Source organism: Dermacentor andersoni, chromosome 1, assembly GCF_023375885.2.
Source record: "Dermacentor andersoni chromosome 1, qqDerAnde1_hic_scaffold, whole genome shotgun sequence".
Taxonomy (NCBI): Eukaryota; Metazoa; Arthropoda; class Arachnida; order Ixodida; family Ixodidae; genus Dermacentor; species Dermacentor andersoni.
The window spans coordinates 147,186,939-147,208,310 of record NC_092814.1 but is presented as its reverse complement, the minus strand read 5'-3'; the positions used below and the strand labels follow the sequence as shown (position 1 = coordinate 147,208,310).

Here is a 21,372-nt window from a genome sequence, read left to right as displayed (position 1 = left end):
CGGCGCCGCAAAACGCAGGAATGGGCACCAAAGAGCTGCGCTCTAAAGAAAGATTCGTTATACCCATTGTGAGGAAATTTTAGCTTTGTTAAAACAAGGTTTTCAATGCATGGGCACCTATTTGAATTTCAAAGGGAATAACGACTGCTTCACTATATCCATTAGTTTGTTATATCCTGTTTTGTTATAACGAAGTTTTACTGTATTCACCAGGTATTGTACCAGATTCTCAAGAGCAGATAAGATACATTGGGTTTTGTATACTTTTAAGTTATATGCTAGTAAAATAGTAAACCAAGAAGAGGTACACAGGGTTCGTACAGAACATCTGACTCAAAATTCAAGGACAGTTCAAGGTTTTCAAGGATGCTACAGGCCACTATTCAAGGCGAGGGAAGAAACCATATTCGTACACATACACTGAAAGATAATGAAATCTACTTTCACTTAAAGGGACACTAAAGGCAAATACTTAATAAATTAAATTATGGGGTTATTCGTGCCAAAACCACTTTCTGATCATGAGGCACGCCGTAGTGGAGGACTCCGGGAATTTCGACCACCTGGGGTTCTTTAACATGCACCTAAATCTAAATACACGGGTGTTTTCGCATTTCGCCTCCACCGAAATGCGGCTGCCATGCCCAAAGGGCAAATACTAAGTCAAGCTAAAGTGATAGATTAGTGCGCGAGAATCTGTAAGGCGTCAATATTATCACGAACAGAGCCTTAATCAAGAAATCGAGGTAAATGCAGGACATGGTTAGAGACTCCCCCGGGACATTCAAGCACTTGCCTGATGACGAAAGCACTCCTGAGTTAAATTCTGTCACTAGCACTCAACTACTCCTTGCAGAAAAACATCACATTGTATTATAAATTGAAATAAATTGCTACTTCTCTAGTCCCATTTCATGTTTAGAAAAAAGACCTAATTGAAATTTCCATTGACAATGACGCGGGTGGTCGAAAGGTTTCGTTTTTGCTCGTCTCTGCGCTGCCCACGCTTTCGCATTTCAATACTTTCCTGATCGCGTAGTGCTGCGCTGGTTTTGCTGGCTCGCGAAAGTTGCACAAGCTTCTAGTAGCAGAGAATTAAATTTCCATGTGATGTCGCGGAATGCCCGAACGGTCTACGCCACTTGACCAAAAAGCAGTTGCAGCGGCGAATCTGCCGCTCTATCTTGGCTCGGTTACGGTGACAACTTCTAGCCACCATAGCTTGGTGCCGCCGTCTGTCGGGCGCCATTTTACTCACCGACGGCAGCAAAGAGCCGTGATGGTGTATGCAACGTCACCACTCCCTCGGTTGGGTGGCGGGAGATTTGAATTTCGAAAAAGGCCTTCGACCCTTCAAATGCAATTTTCTCGTAAACTAAGTCCTTTCTTGGCACGAAACAAGCCTTGCGATGTCTCTGGAATGGTATTTAAACAGTCCATGTCGACTTAGCATTTACCTTTAGTGTCCTTTTAGCTGAAAGCAGATGGTGAGTTGGACACGCACTTCAAGCTCTTCAAGTCACTTCTATAAGTTGATTTTCCCATCATAATGATGTCAATTGCCTTTTGGCACGATCTTTAGTAGTGTCTCACTTCAGTCAAGCATACTTGTGTTAATGCCAAATGGCTGAAACTAACTTTCCGCCACGCTTTTCTAGAGCCTAGGGCTCGAGAATACAGCGTGTTTCACTTAACTGGAGTCTAACATTTAAAATATGCAAATGCCACATATCTGGTCAGAACCAATGTAATTTGTTTGCTGGCGCTTGGAGGTGCTTAGGTTATTTCTTGCATTCTGCCCTAATTAGATAACTAGTTTTAATTAATTAACTCCTAAATTATTATAGTTAGATGAAAAGCGTCAATGAGAAAATTGTACAGTAGCATGAAAAATTCCTGATACAGCCTTCTGTTGCTCAATTTGTGCCACATAAAACTTTTTTTCGAGCGTGAAAGAAGCCCACGAGTACACGCGAAGTGCCTCGAGCGGCAAGTCGCATGGACATTTTGCGTGTATTCACAGGCTTCTTTCACGCTCGGAAAAACACTTGTATGTAGCGCTTATTGAGCAACAGAAAGCTGTACTCGCGAGTTTTTCATGTTGCTCTACAATTTTCTCATTGACACTTTTCATCTAATTATAATAATTGAGAAATTGATTACTTAAGACTAATTATCTCATTCGATGATATGCTAAAAAATTGGCTGAAGCCTTAGCTTGGTTAAGCCTGGAAGTTTGCGAAAGCAATACCCTTGGCTGCGCCTTGGTTCGGCTGATGGTGTGGACATGGTTGCCCTTTGTTAAACTTATGGCTATACATCATCCGACATAGCGCAAGGCAGCGCGCCGACCACTGCGAGGAGCCGAGCTGTAGCCCCATTTATCCTCCTAGCGCGACGTCACACCAGCGAGCGCCCTCTCTCGATAGCACCAGAGCAGCGGCGCGCAAGGCTTCGCCTCCACCATCGATGCCGCGAGCTGGGGCCCCGTCTCTCGGTCTGGCGTGACGTCACACGATCACGTGACGCGCAGCTGTGTAAGGAGGCACCACGACCACCGATGGGCCGAAAGTGCGAGCAGTATTGCTTTCGCAATAAAAATAATATGAGTATCTCCAAGGCAACAGCAAACAACATTACCTTCATGCAGTCCAGCTACGTGGCATTTGCATGTTTTTAAAAGTTTGGCTCATGTTACGTGTAACAACCTGTAGAGCCATGATGGTTGTGGTGTGAACCAACTAGCAAAACAACAAGATGGTGGAATGGCTTGGTCTCTTCATCTGGCTTTGTCAAGCTACACAATGGTAATGGTAACAAGTCCATTGTTGGTGGCTGTGGGCATGCCACATTGCAATCGTTTAGTGACACTCTCAAAAGAGACTAATCTAGCGTTCTTTTTTGATAGACAGTGTCCATGGCATAATCCCTATGCGGAGTTTGTTACTTTGAATGTTCAAACGCCGACCTTAACCCCAGTTTTCAATAAACTCCAGGACCACATTTATTATCAAGGAGTTTTAAGGGCCCTTGAACCTCTTTTTCTGTATTCAAAGTTTTCAAGGAGGTGCACAAGCCCTGGGTACATACTGGTTCCTCATAAGAAATGGCATAAATGCATAAGAAAATGCTTTAGATTACACCAGGCTCTACAGTGATCAAAAGTGGTTGAACAAGGGATATTGCTAGAGCCAATGTTTCGACAAGGGGACCTCTCACCATCTTCGAACAATACTTCAATGCCTTAATAAAGACATGCACGCTTGTCAAAACATTGGCCCCAGCGACCTCCCTCGTTCAACCACTGTTGAATTCTTTATCTTCCTGTGATCCTCTGTCTTCTTTGACCAGGCTTTAATGACTGATGAGCCATTAGTGAAAAATAAATAAATAAATTAGAAGAATTTAACTGCAACAAGAATGTTTTTTTACCACTTATTCTGTTAATGCAACAATACTTGATAGGTGAGTAGCTATCACAGTTCGTTCATTAATTAACTAAATTGCTTAATTCTCGAATTAGTGGCTTTAAGGCTTATGTTGCTATGATAGTACTGCAGGGGCACCCTGCAAGAGGCTAGCACAGCTTTCACGATATTAAGAGCCTCGTTCTTTGCCGTAATAATTTTCAATGAAAATTTGCATGGCCTTGCTCAAATTCTGAAACTGGGCAGTAAATAAGCACCATAGGCACTGCTCACATGATGCTCGGTGTGGTCATAACGCAAAGCATCTTACTGTGATCACTGTACAGTTGTACTGCAAGCGATCGTCTGTCGCCGACAGTGAGCTTAGGGAAATACAAGGTGGCCTAAAGAAAGCAAATGTGAATGCTCATTATGTTTCCTTTTGGAATCTGAATGAATAAATGTGACTTTTCATTGACAAATACCTCAACCACAGATGACACCGTTAAAGCTATGTAAATTGCTTTAGCTTCCCATTGCACCACCCCCCTTGCAATACAGCTGTGGTAACATGAGCCTTAAAATGTGCAATTATAACATTAAAGATTTTTGTTAATTAATGCCTTGCAATGGCTGCTTGCCCATATACTGTTCAATGAAAGCATGGGAGAAGTAGTGATGTGTAATTGTCATAATGCTCAAATTTTCTTTTCTAAAAATTCTGTTTCCACTAAAAGGAGTCACCTGTTACAGTAGAATCTCATTGATATAGTCCTGTTAGTTGCGTTTTCCCAGCTCTTAAGCTTTGAAGCACTGGTACTGTTTATATCCTACAGGGTCATGCATATTAGGTTCATGTTTGTTACGTTTGACTCCCCAGTTGTGACACCCAAAAACTGCGACAGCACACCACCGCCGCAGCATTGTCCATCAGCGGCACCTACATTTAGCACCCACATGTTGCCGTTGAAAACACTCATTTTCCAGTATTGCTGAGTGGCACAGTAGGATGCCAACACCATGTTGAGATGGTAACCAGTTGCTGATTTCAACATGGCTGACGATGTCAAAAGCTAAGAGGAAGCGGACTGATGCCCAAGTGGTTGCTCCACACTCATCTGCGTATGCTGTCATGGTATTTGATACGCTGCATGGTAACATTGACACACACTGCTGCGTAGAAACTGAAAAGGGTTGCGACTGCTTGAAAAGAGGCTGTTGTTATTGAATATCTGACTCAAGTGCCAGATGAAAATCACAAGCTTCACTTAAGCGATTTACAGCTGCAACTGTATAGTAAACATACCATGTTTGTAACTATTTTATGAAGTTTTATCACAAAATTAGGGGACCTTTTACAATAAGGTTCTGCCCACACAAATGGAGCAGACAAATTTAGCACTCAGCACTGCTTGCCATGTACCTTCAGGCAACTGCAGTCCTTCGCCTTCTGTGCTAGCTGTAGAGTTGGCTGTGCTCGGACTGGAAAGCTGGGCAGGCACGGCAAGGAAACCTCGTTTATGGTCTGACATGTGGTTGGTGTAGTTCTCCTTGCTTACTGAACGAAAACTGCATAGTGAACAGGCATACAATCCATCCAAGCCAGGATGCTTGTTTTTCATGTGCATCTTGTATGAGATAGCCTGGAAGAGGAAAGAAAAAAAAAAAAAAAAAAAGGAGATCAAGAAGAAGCTTTATGTAGCTCAGCATACACAGTTGTAGGAAATTTGGGCACATCAACACACTAGAGTATAACTGGTTGAGCACATTACTATGAAAGCAATAAAGAAAGGAGTCTACTCTGGATGCATTGTAATATCCCTACTTAGAGTGAGCACGCCCATAAGTAATACCCCTCCCACGGACAAACTAAAGTACATCTTGAACAAGTGCACTACAGCGTGCTGAGTGTCATTTTAGCAGCGCGCTGCTACACGAAAAAGAGAAGTGTTCTTTCAAATTGGTGGCGATGGCGATTGGGAGCATGGCCGTAAACAGCCCAAGAGCAAGAGTAGTTCCTTGCCATCTTTTTTCTTTCTTTCTTTTTTTGCAGTGTGGCACATTTTATTACCTTATAACATAAGCAATTTTTAAAAAATAATTAAAAATTACTACTGACTGTGCTTTAAATATTACTTTACTTATTTTTTGCTCATTGCTAACGAGGCTACACACTTTGCCGCCATGAAGTGTATTCACCGTAAACACTCACCGGCGAGTGCGCTCCGCAGTTAAGTGTCACTAAGTGTTCCATGTGGCAGCCTGCGAATGACTCTAGCGGCGAAGTGAACTTGCTCAAAGTGCACTAAAGTTTGCCCGTGTGACAGGGTTATACGGGAACCAACAAATGCAACTGTACTTTTAACTACTAAAGCACTCACCTATGGACATTCACTCATGTTCACGTTCACACCCACTCACACGATTTACATTCACACTAGCATCCACTCATACTTGTCAACATTCATTCATAAAATTAAATTATAAGGTTTAACATCCTGAAACTGCGTAGTGGGTTATGAGGCACACCATAGAGGAGAGCTCCAGACTAATTTTGACTGCCTGGGGTTCTTTAATGTGGACCCATATGATGCAAGTATACAATCATTCTTGCATTTTGCCCTCACTGAAATGGAGCCACCACGGCTGGGAATCGAACCCATAACCTCATGCTAAGCGTCAGAACACCATAGCCACTCAGCTGCTGCAACAAGTGAGAACAATAATATGCACGATATATGCATATAAAAGTGATGCTATGCGAGTGCTAAATTAAAAAAAAGTAACTTAGAAAAAAATAATGGGGGGGGGGAGGAGGGGCATGTTGATTGGCATTTAAAGAAAGAAAGAAAGAAAGAAAGAAAGAAAGAAAGAAATAAAGAAATAAAGAAAGGACAGACCATGCCAACCAATTATTTTTCAAAGCTGTGCAACAATCACTTAATTTTGGATCAGTTGAGCTAGTCATTACGCATCCATAAATGCTACCTTGGACAAGTACAGCCTTTTGAATACAGCATTAAAGCATAGTCACTATTCACAGTACAGGTAAAACTCGATCCAACGAAACCCGATTTTACAAAGTTCCCGATCTAATAAATAAATTTCCATTCCCCGACAGGTACCCATAGGGTTCAATGTTGTCATCAACCCAAATTAACGAAACTAATTTGGCCTAACTCGATTTAACGAAGTCTTTCCTGAAATAAATGTGTGAAAAAGTGGTGATTTCTTTCTAATTTTGACACAGATGGGTTATTCATCGAGCATGCGCTTTAAAGCTATCGCGTTAGAACATCTAGGTGCCATGGTCACGGCCATAGCTTTATTTTGACGAAGTTGCATGCCGCACTCATGCGTGGAACAGTAGAATCAACACCGCCTCGGTAGGGATGGCTGTTGTTTTTGCTTTTGTGATTTCATGGTTTTATGCAATAGATGGCTGGATTAGCGGCACATACAATGCCGCGGTAGCTTTTGCGTCTCTCTAGATTACAATTTTAGATTACGAAGGACTGAAAAATTCCTTTCTTGATTTTGCAAACTTCCCGATTTAACGAAATAATTCGAGCACGGTCATCACTTTGTTAAATCGAATTTCAACTATATTTCAGTAACAAATGAAGTTATTAAAAGTAGATGACTCCACAGAAAAAAAATTATTTATTCAACCTTGCCAAGTTTCACATCAGCAGGCACAGTGGGTCATGAGGGATGCCGTAGTGAAGGGCTCATGATTAATTTTGACCACCTTGAGTTCTTCAACACACACCTAAAGCATGGTACATGAGTGTTTTTGCATTATATCACTGGAATGCAGCCGTAGCAGCAAGGAATTAAACCTGTGACCTTGTGCTCAGCATCGCAATGCCATAGCCACGAAGCCACCGCTGAGGATATTCAGAAATTCTGTGATTATTGCCAGTGAGCACATTTAACTAATAAATTTTTCCTTCACTTTACTAGTGAATTCATGAGTGAATTGAGGAACTCAAGCTGGTAAATGCTCAAGACATTTCCATGGAATTTCAAGCCTACCACCAGTTTAGGAATAAATTAAATTACAAGGTTGATTGTTTCACACAAACACATGGGCTATAATTAATGCCATAATTGGGGGCTCCTGATTAGAGGTCTTGCCCACAAAATCTTATCTGCCATGAAATACACCAATGCCCGATTATCTTTGTCCCACAGTGTATGATGAAGGTTTTCAGGGACACTGATACCTGAAAATATAGCGGCCAATATGGTTATACACACAATAAAACTGGGCTCTCAGCACACATTTCAACCCAAAATTTGTCCCGCCACAGTAGCTTAGTGGCTATGGCATTTCACTGCTGAGCTCGACGTCGTAGATTTGATCCTGACTGTGGTGGTTGCATTTCATTAGGGGCGAAATGAAAAATGCTTGCGTATGTAGATTTAGTTGCACGTTAGAGAACCCCAGGTGGTCAAAATTAATCCAGAGTGTGCCACTGTGACATGCCTCATAATTGTATTGTAGCTTTGGCATGTAAAACCCCAGGATTTAATTAACTTGAAATTTCAATTTATTGATTTCTGCCTGCAATTCTTCAACTCGCACGATAAAAGCAATACAAACCAGAGAACGCTTGCACAGGCCATCTCGGGCTGACCATTGACAACACATGGCAACATGACATATTTCCAGCTCCTGAAATCACTTCCGGTACTTGCAGTACACAAGAGCATGGCCTTCAAAATTGGCTTCTGTTACACACGTGCAAAAAAATTTTAGATTTTTTTAGGGCATCACTAGGCCTCATAACATGGAAAGAGAAAGCTACTTGAATCACACATTCCTGTGAGAGGACAAACATGGCAATGCACTCATGCTCCCCTGCGCTTCTGTTGCTTTCCTCTTTCAAGGGACACTAAAGCGAAACAATAGATCAGTTTAGACTAATGAAGCATTGTTTGAGAACCCTGCAGGCAGTCGTTTCAAAAAAAAATAGTTTGATTATTACATGAGAAAATGAAGGTCCAAGTATCAGTATTTGAATTTCGCGCCGAAACCCCAGCGCCGGTACGTCAGCATGACGTCAGGGATTCCAAAGTATGTTTTCGCATTTGGGCCATGTTGGCTGAATAAAGGTTCCCGAAACTTGCCATGTTTAATATTTCGTTCCTTTAGAACAGATTGTAGTCAATCTGTACCGCTATATATAATTAGTAGGCCCTAGAAGATGGCATCAAAATCCAAGACCTCACAGCCCCCAGATGAAGGAACTTAAGTAGGCGTCGCCACCCGTATTTCGTTCTTACGCTTTTTCTGGCTTACAACATCTTAGCGTTGTAAGAGTGGTGTTTTTGGTGTTGTAGAACAGTAATTTACTGATGCAGAAGAAATCATTTTTCACTTTAGTGTCCCTTTAAGACTGGGAAAAAGGTCTATAGAGAAAGCCATGCAGAAGGCTTTACTTCTACTACATGATTAGTAATAAATTATATTTAAGCTACTTTTGTTAAAATTGTACTTTGTAAAAAGTGCACTTCCTGGATCACAACTTCAAATTGCAGAGCAAATAAGCAAACAAATAAGCAAATAAATAAAAATAGCAAAGGATTAATTTACCTCAGTGTTGCTCTGCCATGCATCACACTGTTGTTTCATCAGAATTTTATCCGACTTAGTAACAGTTTTTCTGATGCATTCATTTCAGTACGTTTTTCCATCGAAGCATTGCATACAGTGAAATTCTGGCAATATGTCCACAGTGAAACATCTAAAACTGCCCATTATACTTACTGGTACAGTGTGACGAAATTTCCTTATTATTTTTTTCACATGGAATCATACAGACTAAATCTTGCACTACCTGGCAAGTGAAGAACAATCAAACGCGGCAGTTACAGCAGTTATTCTTGACTGCGCTACCAACAAACTATGGCTAGGCCTGTGTTTGATCTAGGACAGATTAGAATAGCTAACACTCTTGTGCACCTGTTCGAAATAGACAGCAGGGCACAATGAGAAAAATAAATAGACGAATATAACTGATGACCATACATGCAGTAAAGCTGAAAAATGAAAAATAAAATACTGAGCAACCCACCTGGATGCAGGCGTAAGGGCAGTGTGGGCACTTGTACGGCTTGGTACCAGAGTGACGCATTTTGTGCCTGCGCAGTGAATTGTGGTCGCCTGTGCGGTACTCGCACAGGTTGCATGCAAATGGCTTCTCCCCTGTGTGCTGGCGGAGGTGCAGTTGTAGCATGGCCTTGCGTGCAGACATGTGGCCACAGAACGAGCACACATATGGCTTCACCTGCAATTGTTTACAGGCTAAGTCCCCACTGACACCAGTTGCCATAACATGAAACTGCAATCAATATAGTAATGACCAGGAGTAACAACATTGGCAACATGTTCCATGAAAATCGCATAAAGAAAAGAGCAATGACCAAAAAAAAAAAAAAAAAAAAAAAAAAAAAAAAAAAAAAAAAAAGAAGAAAAGCAAATGTAATCTCGTGCCCAACGTAAATTAGTCAAAATCTGGCGTACAACTAAAACCATGCAACCTACAGTGATATCACAAAACACTTCTAGCTTGTCTTTTTCAAAATTTTAGCTGAAGCTTACAACTATGTTACCGGCTAACACATACTGTGGACAATGTTAGTTCTAGCTTCTCATCCACTGGGAAGAAAAAGCTTGTGGTGTGTGTGGGAGATACGGGGTTCTCCTCCGTACTCTTGGGACAAAGGAACGACAACACAGTAGTGCAAACAGTCACAAGGGCATTTATTGCACCTTTCATAGATCCATGCCTGCTAGCCGAGTTGCTATCCCCAAAACATGCCGATAGGCGCGCGACAAATCTAGAAGTCCCACTCACCGCGTCCTCGCGAGCGAATATGTTCGCTCCATGCTGGATCCCAACGCCTGGTCGTTCGCGTGTATAGTCACGCGAATCGTGGCGCGTTCGAAGGCGGCCACGCGAGGCGGTCTCGCAGATGCATCGGTCGCCGCGCGCTCGCGGGAGACGTCCTCCGCCGCGCGCCGACCCGCCGGGAAAGAGGGGCGCTGCACGCGCGGCAGGTCCGTGCGGCCTGCTGTCTCGAACCCAAGAGACCAAGCGCCTTCCCTTTCGGCGCCCGAGTAACCCCGCCGCGGCGCGACGGTCGCGACATCTCTCGCACCGCGCTTGTACCACGCCGCGGGCGCCAGGCCACGCGAGCCGTGCGGGAGAACAGCATATCAGGGGATGCGCTATGCGGGAAAACATCAGGGGACGCGCGAGAGTCGCGCATCCCCACATGTGTTGTTTCTTTCGCTTGTCCTTGTTTTTTCGCGCAGTTTTACCGTCCCATCAAAAAGAAACAGTTGACTCCACTTAAGACGAATACGAGTCGACTATGAAAACCTGGCAATATATTAAAGAAGGTGACCCACAGAAACTAAATTCCAATATTCCAGGTGTACCCTAATATAAACTGCACAAAGAGAATGACTAAAAAATGGTGGAATGAAATAAATCAGCCAGATGGCGTGGGGTGCGGTGGGGGGAAAGAAAAATTGCATAGCAGTGTCAATGACTCAGCATTTTTTTGCTTTATTCGAGCCGTTCTGAAAATTTCACCTATTCCCAATGCACCTATTCCCACACATCGATGCACAAGGACAAAATCGGGGACTTCACCTAGCTAGCTCAAAATTTTTTAGTGCTGTCACGTTGCTTGGAAAGAGAGAGAGAGAGAGAGAGAGAGAGAGATTCAAGATAGCCAAAGCACTATAAGCTGCACCGTATGTGAACACTGCTGGTTCATGTGGTTCCTGGAGTAAGTTCTCCCTATGGGTCGGCCTAAAATGGCCCCTCAAAAACTTCTTCTGTTGCCTTTTAGCTTTTCCTTCTTGGCGCTTATGCAGCATTGTTGTTGCAATAGTAAACTACTACTGCTACAAGCCCAGTTGTGCTCTGTCTGCGATCTGCGAGATTGCCACATTGTCAACTTCAGAAGCCATAACTGTTACAGGAACTGGCACTGTTCACGCCATTGGTGATCACACATTCATGCCTGCACCATGCTACTCTCGCAAACGTAGCCCCTCTAAGCCTCAGTGTCTAGCAGTCACTGCAGCAGTTTGGCTGAACCAAACAATACCTGCATAATGGTTCATGTTAGATTAATTTGTTTTGTCCACAGTGCTTGCGGCAAACAGTACTTTCGTTCTGACTCTGCGCATGTTGGCCGCATGCCTCCAGAACTGCAAGGTCGCCATCCATGAATAGCAGCCGTGGTTTCTCCCACACCGTTTGGGCAAACAACAGCTTCGTATTGACTCGGTATGCGCATCAGTCACAAGTCTTCATGACTGCGTCGATATCAACCGCGGTTTCATCTGCAGCGGCTGCGGTAAGCAGTACTTTCGTTTTGACTCAGTGCGTGCGTCGGCCATTGCCTTCAAAACTCTGCAGTTGCCAACCATGATTGCATTAATAGCAGTTTTGGTTGCATTCTCAGTGCTTGCAGCAAACAGTATACATATTCGTTTTGACTCAATGCAAAGCTGTCCAGGATGAAGAGCACCGGCTACATCACAGTGATGGAACCCTTGCAGACAAAGAGCTGGCATATTTACTCATGCGCAGATGATAACCTCTGGCTCGGACAGCAGGTATATTTTCGTGAACTATTCACAATCATGTTGTTGGAAGTTCAACGCTTGTCCTTGTCGTCCTGTCTCCGTCCATGTCTTTCTTTTTAGCGCCGCCGCTTTTTCAAATATGTACCAACATGTCCAATTTGTCACATCAATACCATATGTGTGACATCCTACATGTGACACAACTCAGTGCTTCGCATGTGTTCAGTGAAACCACAAAGGCCAGTATGAGCTTAGGAAGAGAAATTTCTTGTGGTTGCTCTCTGTAACTTGTGGCTACCGTCCAAAGTTTATAAAATGCAATGCAGTATTAAATAACACCCTGACCATTACCATCTTCACATAGTAGAATTCATTCCTGTTCAGTACTAAGGGACTAATTTATTTTATTTTACTTTTTATTAATATTTTTTTTATTCTTGGACTCATGGATGACTGTGAACTTCTGGAATAACTAAGCAGCGCATTTTGGCTCTATAGCTTTGGGCACAGAGGCACATGGTCAGAAAGGTCCATGTCACGGCCAGAAAGGTCCGACAGCGAAAGGGTTAATGAAGGATGTGCCAGCTTCTTTCTGCTGCCAGGCCTGAATCGCAGTTCCTTCTCCAAAAGCGCGTTAGTCGAGAAAATGTGTGGCTTGGATATCGCAAGCTATGTAGCGTTGAAGGGGTGTACTGATTTTGCAAATCATGTATGAGCCCTTTTGGTCCATGAAATTTGCGTAAAAATAATGTCGAAGTTGTGTATGATGCTTTGCTAAACATTTAACATTCCCTTAGGGCTTAGCTATGAGAGCCATTGCATTTTACACGAAGGAAGGTCATTGGTGTCAACATGTTATCCGTGTTAGAAAAACGCTGCCCAGCAAAGCTGTCATCATGATTCTTATTACTCTGACGAGTAGTCAGATAAGGCCACTTATTAATGCATAAAAGAAAGAGTTAGGCACGCATTTCGTATGAAAAAGTTTACTCCCACTTTCACCGCTCTCTGAAGCAGGCCCTCATAAAACGAATTGCTCAAGGCTGCTAACATGACGGCGAATCATATGGAGAGTATTTGCATATATAATTAATTCACAAGTACCATTATAGCAATCACTTGAAAGAAAAGTTTCATGGTTAAAAACGAGAGCCAATCAAATGCAAGCGATGAAATGTTTCGTGCTGGCACTCAGTAGCTTTTATCGGCAATATGGCACACCCCTCGCGCCACGGTAGCAAACGATTGTCGTTATGCCGAGGCAGGCGTTGTTTGCGAAACCCTTCAGTTCACTACAACTTGGAACTGAAACCATGAAGCAGTCTTTTACAGTGTCAGCAGTCTTTTACAGTGTCAGTTGCAATGCCTAAAATATACTCGAGGTACTATAGCACAGCTTAGGGTGCCTAGAGAAGGAAAATTTAAGCACTTTCTGCCTCACCATGTCTCGATCCAGCAGTTTAATTATACAAACGGAGAACTATTCGCTTCATCAGTACATAAAAGAGAACCTCACAAACCTTCATAACGGATTTACCACAAGCGTTACATATTTCACTTGATTTTTGACCCTCCACTGGGCAATACTGATATCTTCAACATGTCCCATACTACTAATGAATGACGCTTCGGCTTCTTTCTGGCTGCATTCATACGGTCCAAAAGGCATATTTCACTAAAAATTTGGGCCGAGCGGCCTGTATCAGTTCGCCAAACAGATTCGTCATGTGTATTCCTCAAGCGACAAACACTAGTAAATTGCTCAAGTCAGTTGAACGTGTAGCACGGAAAAGGGAATTTATATTGGCACATTCCTTTTCGTATTCTGAAAACACCTGTAAGCCTCCATTAGCTTTACTTCAAATTACTGCGATTTAATATAAACATGCGATTAACCGCCTAATTTTGAGAAGCAGTTAGAAAAGCAAGTGGTGCTGGTGGAATATTAACTGCAGTGTTAAGTCGTTGTGTTACTGCCGAGTGTTTCTGTGAAGAAATGCAAAAATTCAAAATATACCATAAACTACTCATCGTGAGAAGACCTGTTTTAGCTGATTAAAATAAATGAAGAATTAAAGTATGGGGTTCTACGTGCCAAGACCTCTTTCTTATCATGCGCCGTAGTGAGGGTCTCCAGAAATTTGGACCACCTGGGGTTCTTTAACGTGCACCTAAATGTAATACACAGGTATTTTCGCATTTCACCTCCATCGAAATCCGGCCGCCATGGCTGGGATTCGATCCCGCGTCCTCGTGCTTAGCAGCCTAACACCATAGCCACTAAGCAACTGATTGAAACCAAGGTAACAATTGTAGAAGTCATATATAGCTAGCATTTAGACATAGTTGTTGCACCGCGGCAGATATGGTATAATAACTGGATTCTTATATGCTATGTTTTCGCGGTTGTCGATTTACGCATGAAAAGCCCGCAATGGGCTGGTCTGCACTCCTTCAGCTGGCACTGTAGCGTTGCAATTGAGAGCTGCACTGTCGTCTAAGAAATAAGCTCTTTGAATAAATTTTTGCGAACAAAGACGTCGCAAAAATATATTTGAGACGACTGCCATAAATATACAAGCAGAGGGAACGAGAGCGAACAAACGAAAACACCGCAGAAAGCTTCCGTACAGCGCCCGTACTGCAGCAGACGACAGGCGCGAGTCCGTGTGCTGACGTCACGCGAGCGTCGCTCACAGCGCCCCTGTAGTTCGTTCTCGGGACTAATAGCCAGAGAGCAGCTGTACGTGGCCTTAGTGAGCTTCTCAGCGTGTGTTCACCGCAAATTCCATACAAGTGTCTTTAATGTGTGCACATCTTACAAATGGGGAGAAATAAAAACCTTTCACGGATATGAGCTCTAAGGTGCACTGTCTCTGCTTAGCTGTCAGTGCAATGTAAAAGTGTGCTCATAGGTGAACATCCAGATACCACCAAAAACAATATTTTACCTTGTTTTTAAGAAAAATGTAATTTCTAAAGACTGCTAATGGAACAGAAAAAGGGAGAGGGAGAAAAAAACTTTTCTTTGATATTGGTAAAGCATTATATATGCGCATAAGTGCCATTACAATTCAACACAGATGTATACTCCCTACATTTCATTGCAGAAAAAACAACTTTAATATTTGTTCACTATACTTTAAGGTAAATTGTGGTTCAACACTAATGGGTTATGGTCCTTAATAAGGCCTCCCTCAGAGTGCCACTTGAAACTTGAATTGTAGACCACAGAAAAAATGTGCACCTCTGTTAATCATGCAAGCATACATCCAAGTACTTTTACTAAGTGTATAGAAAGGCAAATTACTACTACATTTGCAGAGCCCAACTTGACTGGTAACTTGTGCTGCCTTGCATCCAGTATGTCAACAAAAAATATGAAGCATCTGCCCTTCAGATGTTTGGTGCAGAATTGGAAAATACTTAAGTGGTGTACTGTTTGACCTGAACAGTGTGGCAGCAAATCAAGCAAACAAAATGCACTGTTTGCTTTGGCTTCATTAACCAGCATTTTATGCATCTAAAATTATGGCCACCCCAAGAAAACTTCACAAATTAACAAACGTCCAGAATAATCGAGTGAGCAGAAGACATTAAGAGTTGTGCAGATGGATTTCAAAGAACATTCTATGACACTACCTTTCCATGAACTGCTTGATGGTGCTTGCGTAAACATTTGGAGTCTGAGAATGTGCGCTGACAAAGTTCACAGGTCTGCTGGCTGTACCAACGTTTATGTGGTGTGTTCTTGCGGTCCAAATGCACAACATGATGGTTACGTAGCTGTGAGAGCTGCTTGAAACCCTTTCCGCACTGGGCACATGTGAAGTCACGCTCCTCACTATGAATTCGTGCGTGGTTCTCAAGCTTGAAAGCACTGAATGTCCGGTACTCGCACTGAGCACACCTGCAAATTGAGAAGAATCCATTTTAGCCACACTTCACCATGCTATTATACAATACTTTACAGTCTCATGTAAGGGCAGCACATTTCTTTCCTTTTAAATTTGGGTCTGAATAATTTCAGTGCAGCTGATGCACGAGTAAAAAAGTAAATGTGCATAAGCAGCCAGACCTAGCTGATATATTCTGATTTCAGACAGTTTCCTGGCTTATACATTCAGGGTGGAGAACACCAAAAATATGCCAGTGAATCATGCAATTTAGACAACATATGTTCCTGAATAATCTGTTAACGAGAATATGGTGTACTAGAATAGAATACTGTGTCGTCCGCAGGCGAAAACGTGGCTCTTTTTTCGATGAGGGTCGGGAGTGCTGGAGAACGCCAGTCTACTGCAGCGCCACCCGTCACTGCAGCTAGGAGTCATTGCTGGCAAGAGGGAAAATAATGGTGCAACACAGGGCCTCCAGGATTGGCAGTTATGGTGGTCGTGGAGGTCATGCATGTACGTTCACATGTACGTACAGAGCTCGCTGATTGCTTGTTGTGGTTTTTCCTGCCGCGTTTGCACATTCTTTATGTGCATGGGAAACGCTGCATTTCTAAATATCTGTGTATGTGTATGTGCATGCACATTTGTTTGTTTGTTTTATTCCGTGAAACATGGCAACCGCCTTTCTGGCTGACGCAACATGAAAGGAATCCCACACAACCCACCAGGCACAGTGTAGGTGCTCCTTCCGGGCTTCTTATCATCGTATGTTTCGAAATACTAAAAACATATGCGTGCTTACTGAACGGAGCGAGTAGACTAGTTTTTCTTTCTGTCTTCTGCAACCGAAACGCTCAGCCATTGACTGAGCAGACGATGCAGACTGCATGATCAGTGGTCGGAAACGTGCAAGCATAGACGGCGTTATTTATGTATTTTAACAGTTTGTATTATTTATTTTTTGCTAATTATAAGAATTTAAGCTGTGTTTTGAAAGCATTTTAGCTTATAAAGGCAGAAAGTTTTGCACAATGTGTTTAAATTTCGCGCAGTAGGCACGCTGATTCATCGCAGCGCCCTACTGGTGGCGTCATCGCAGAAGCGTCCCCAGTTCTCCCATAGTTTTTCCATACAGACGGCACATTGCCCCATTCCATACACTATAACGAGAGCACACAAACAACCTTTAGATGACCTTTCTGCATTTTGTGTTCTGTCTCGAAACAAGAGGCTGCATGCAGATGTTCAATTTATTAGTGCCAAGTGCAATTCTCAAAGTGCTGAACAGTGCTATGCACAGTCTCACTACACAAAATTTGAGGCACCTAGCAAGAATTCTAACACTGCCCGAGAATGGCTAGGCATGGCTTGGCATACTCATTAATATTTTGTCCCTTTCTACCCTAAGGTAAACTTCACTTCAGAGTAAATTGCTTCCACTAAATAGTACAAGGGAAGAACTGTTCTCCTAATATAAACTCATCTGGAAGTCTTCCCAGTTTAATTCTGTTTAACAGCAAAATCATAAAAGTAGTCGCTTTCCTCTGTTGAGCAGCATGAAAGCACCCAACACCAAATCGCACTACAGATCAGGGCTTGAGGTTAGGTATGCAATTTCAACTATAAAATGAAACCAGGCATGCATGCAGTAAAGTAACTGCAGGCAAGTCAGGAACAAGAAATTTTTTAGCCAAAGGTGACTTTTGGTTTCAACTAAAAGCCACTGCACGGCAAAAACTCAGAGCATTTGGCCCAAGTAACATGCACCTGTGCAAGTCCAAGTCCAGCATGTGACTTCTCCAAAGATGCATAGCAAGGCTGCGCCAATGGTCTCTCTGTTCCCCACACTCTGGACAGCGGTATGGTCGGGTGCCAGTGGGTGTATGGCACCGCCCATGATATTCAAGGCTGCTTTCAGTACGGAAACGGTAACCACAACTGCGTTCCCCGCACCTAGAATGAAAGAGGACATTGGGTCCAGCATGCACAAGAAAATACGGTAGGTGAAAGGCAAGTACATACTACCCTTTTTATTGGATTGTGCAAAGCCGCAAAAGTGCAATGCTGGTCCTTATATTTAACAATTTTCAAATTGAGATTATGCTTAATGTGCAGTTGAACCTCATCATAACAAAGTCCATCCAATAAGAAAATGCTTTCATTATATACAATATTTATTTATAAGCATACACGCTGATTGCATCGGGGGGGTGGGGTGGGGTGGGGGGGCAGAATTGAGATCGGGTCTATGAGAAACGCAAATGTGATGCCTCTGATGAACCAGCAAAGGCTCTCCTGCAGATTTTGATCCAGTTTGGTATGGGAGCGACAATTAATTGCATACACTTGCTTTGCACCATTGCTGAATAGGAGAAAATTGAGCAAACCACACCACTAGAATGGTTCCAGCAGCACTGCTCAGAAAAAAACAAATGTTGAGACCTCGACTTTCTTTAATGACATGAAGAGCAATTACCACTGTTATGGTTCACCCTCCTGAATCCTAACGAAGACAAAGAAATATTCCCCAAAGTCAGAACCTTTGAAATTGACGTGAACAAAAGGCAGCAACTGAGAGCCTAACACTTTCAGAGATTTTCAAGCTGGAAATTGCTAGCTTGTGCCATAAGAGGTCTACTCCAGGTTACCTGTGGTGCAAAGAGCATGTGACAAGAAGAATTTCCTGCAATGGAGACGCTATCCTAAACAAAACATATCATTCACGCTGTAAAGCAGGATACATCTTTGAAAGAGATATGTTGTGTCCAGAGAGGCAAGCAAGTTCAAAAAGGCAAGTCACTGCGAAAGCTTGACCCATCCCTATACTCCAATTTAAAATAAACTTGCACTGCAGCGAGAGCTACAAGGTATGCTAAGGCACCACATAGTGCACAATACAATGTCGTTTCTGTGCTTCAGCATCAGTTATATTACAGATATATAGGATTAATCTTGTAAAACACTACATAAATATTTGTATAGTTTCTGATGTCCTAAATAACTGCTTGTAAAACATTCCTTTTTTGCAGAACAGTGACAGAGGCGTGGTATCTACCATCAATATACCGTATTTACTCGCATAATGATCGCACTTTCTTGTCAGAAAAAATTGACGCAAATTCAGGGGTGCGATCATTACGCGAGTTAAATTTCCCGCGAAACAAAAAAAAAAAATTTTTCGGCCCCCATTTGCTGCGGGATGCGGGACACCGAAACAAAAATGGCGGCCGGCTGAGCAAGCCGAACGCACCGAACGCGATTTTTTTTTTCTTCTCGTGAGTACATTACATGCATTGAAACAGTTTTTTCCGTGTCAGTAATGAATAATATCGTTAATATCGGCAAGTTTGCGGCAATAACATAGCCATGTCCACTTTGAGGGGGCAGAAACAGATGGGCGCGCTTAGCTGCCAGTGACATAGAAACACATGGCGGGCATGCTGCGGACACTGCGGCATCTGTCTTCACTACTATCCTAATACCGCACGTTTGCGCTAAGGGTGGGTGAATATCTTAGCTGTGTTACAAGCATTAATAATAATATTTGGGGTTTTACGTGCCAAAACCACTTTCTGATTATGAGGCACGCCGTAGTGGAGGACTCCGGAAATTTTGACCACCTGGGGTTCTTTAACGTGCACCTAAATCTAAGCACACGGGTGTTTTCGCATTTCGCCCCCATCGAAATGCGGCCGCCGTGGCCGGGATTCGATCCCGCGACCTCGTGCTCAGCAGCCCAACACCATAGCCACTGAGCAACCACGGCGGGTGTTACAAGCATTGGCGTATGAATAAGGTACACTTTTAACGTATCAGTGTAAACGTGGCTACTATCGTTGCCGCTTGCGATATGTTGCTTGCCCACGAGTGCAGATGAGAAGAATCGAAAGGCGCCTTTTTTTGTTGTTGTTGACCACAACCATTATAAAGCCTACACATAATAATAATTGTACCTCTTTTTGTCATGGAAGTGCGGAAAGTGATGAAAGTAATGAAATGAGGCATCTACTTAAGAGTGTTTGGTGCGTGCAGACCGCTTGGTTCGTCTTGAATAGTCGTTCGTGTAGCATTCAACAGATGGTAAGCGCGATCATTATTAGCTAGACTTGGCACAGGACATATCGCTGCGGCAAGTTTGGGGTGCGATCATTACGCGGGAAATAAAAAAAATCGAATTTTGACGACAAAATTCAGGGGTGCGATCATTACTCGAGTGCGATCATTATGCGAGTAAATACGGTAGTCCCTCACGAATGTTGCTGACTGCCTCGGCTATTTATAACATCTGCGGTAAATATTTTCCACATGAATAGTCAAATTACTCATGAAGAATATTTCAGTTAATAACTTGTGGATAGCGTAAGTAAAAAGTCAGTTCTTGGACTTTGCTGCGACATGAAGTACAGTACTGGGTTGCTGTTGCACTGCAGCTGCCACTATGTTTTGGCTCCATTGCTGATCATCTAAAAAAGGAAAAGTGCCGCGGTACCAGTGGCACAGCGCTCATATTGGGTGTGAGGGCTACCACTGAAAGTGCGGGCACTGCCGTTATTTTTGTGTAGAAAGTTGGATCATGTGACACTGCTTCGCCTCGGTAACGCTCGCTCGGTTTGCAGCGCAAGCAATGTAGGAGGCATGTTATAGCATTTTTTATCCAGGAATATTATCCGTTGTAGTTGACAATTGCCGACTATATTATTAGCACCCAAAAAGTTACTTTGGAAGCCTTAGAATGCTATATTTTAGTGCTTGTATCAAGGGGCACATACTGGAGCTCCTGTGCGCTTCAGTCGCGAGACACGCTTTTATTTTAGTCAGTGTCATTGTATCTTGGTGGAAGAAGGCACTGCGCTGCTAATTATAACTGGCCTCTTTTTTGATTATGAAAGAGATCTTACGCTAACTTTTCATAGAAGATTTGCATTCATGATGCGCAGGCTATATATATATATAAAAAAAAAAGGCCACTGGCACACATTTTTTTTATACAGCAAATCGCATAAGGAATGCTTGTAACATTGTGGTACCAGCACTGCTTAAAATTAGGCCATTTCTACGGCACAATGCAAAAATATAGCCACTGCACACACATCACAATTTCTCAATATTTTATTTCCTTTGTTGACATTGTCATTACTAAAAGCTGAAAAATACATTTAGTTCCGTTTTCTGCGTAAGACAGTGCTGAGAAACATAAACAGCCCACAATTACCCCTGCTGTCCACTGCCTGTCAGCAAGAAATGAATGAGAAACTCCTCTCGAGGGCTCACAAAACTTTGCACTACATATACACACCTGACTAGTTTCTTGACCATTTTCTGGCAAAGTGCATTCTGGCTAAAGGTTAAGCTAGGAACACATACATCACAAAGTTATGCAGATAGGAAACAGCATCTAATAGTACACAGGCAAAAAATAATGAACAAATGGAGTAAAACAGGTGTGCTC

At 42.8% G+C, this 21,372-nt stretch overlaps 1 protein-coding gene across 4 annotated transcripts in view; it reads right to left on the bottom strand.

Annotated features, from left to right (window-relative positions):
* LOC126544833 (uncharacterized) overlaps positions 1-21,372 on the bottom strand; it is a 133,099-nt gene that overhangs the window by 26,065 nt on the left and 85,662 nt on the right. For all 4 annotated transcript variants that reach the window (XM_050192327.3, XM_055062143.2, XM_055062142.2 and 1 more), the window contains 4 exons: positions 17,691-17,876; positions 15,667-15,934; positions 9,491-9,703; positions 4,831-5,050 (listed from right to left, as the gene is read on the bottom strand). In XM_050192327.3, coding sequence (XP_050048284.1) covers positions 4,831-5,050; positions 9,491-9,703; positions 15,667-15,934; positions 17,691-17,876 — 887 coding nt within the window. The remainder of the gene's footprint in view (positions 1-4,830; positions 5,051-9,490; positions 9,704-15,666; positions 15,935-17,690; positions 17,877-21,372) is intronic.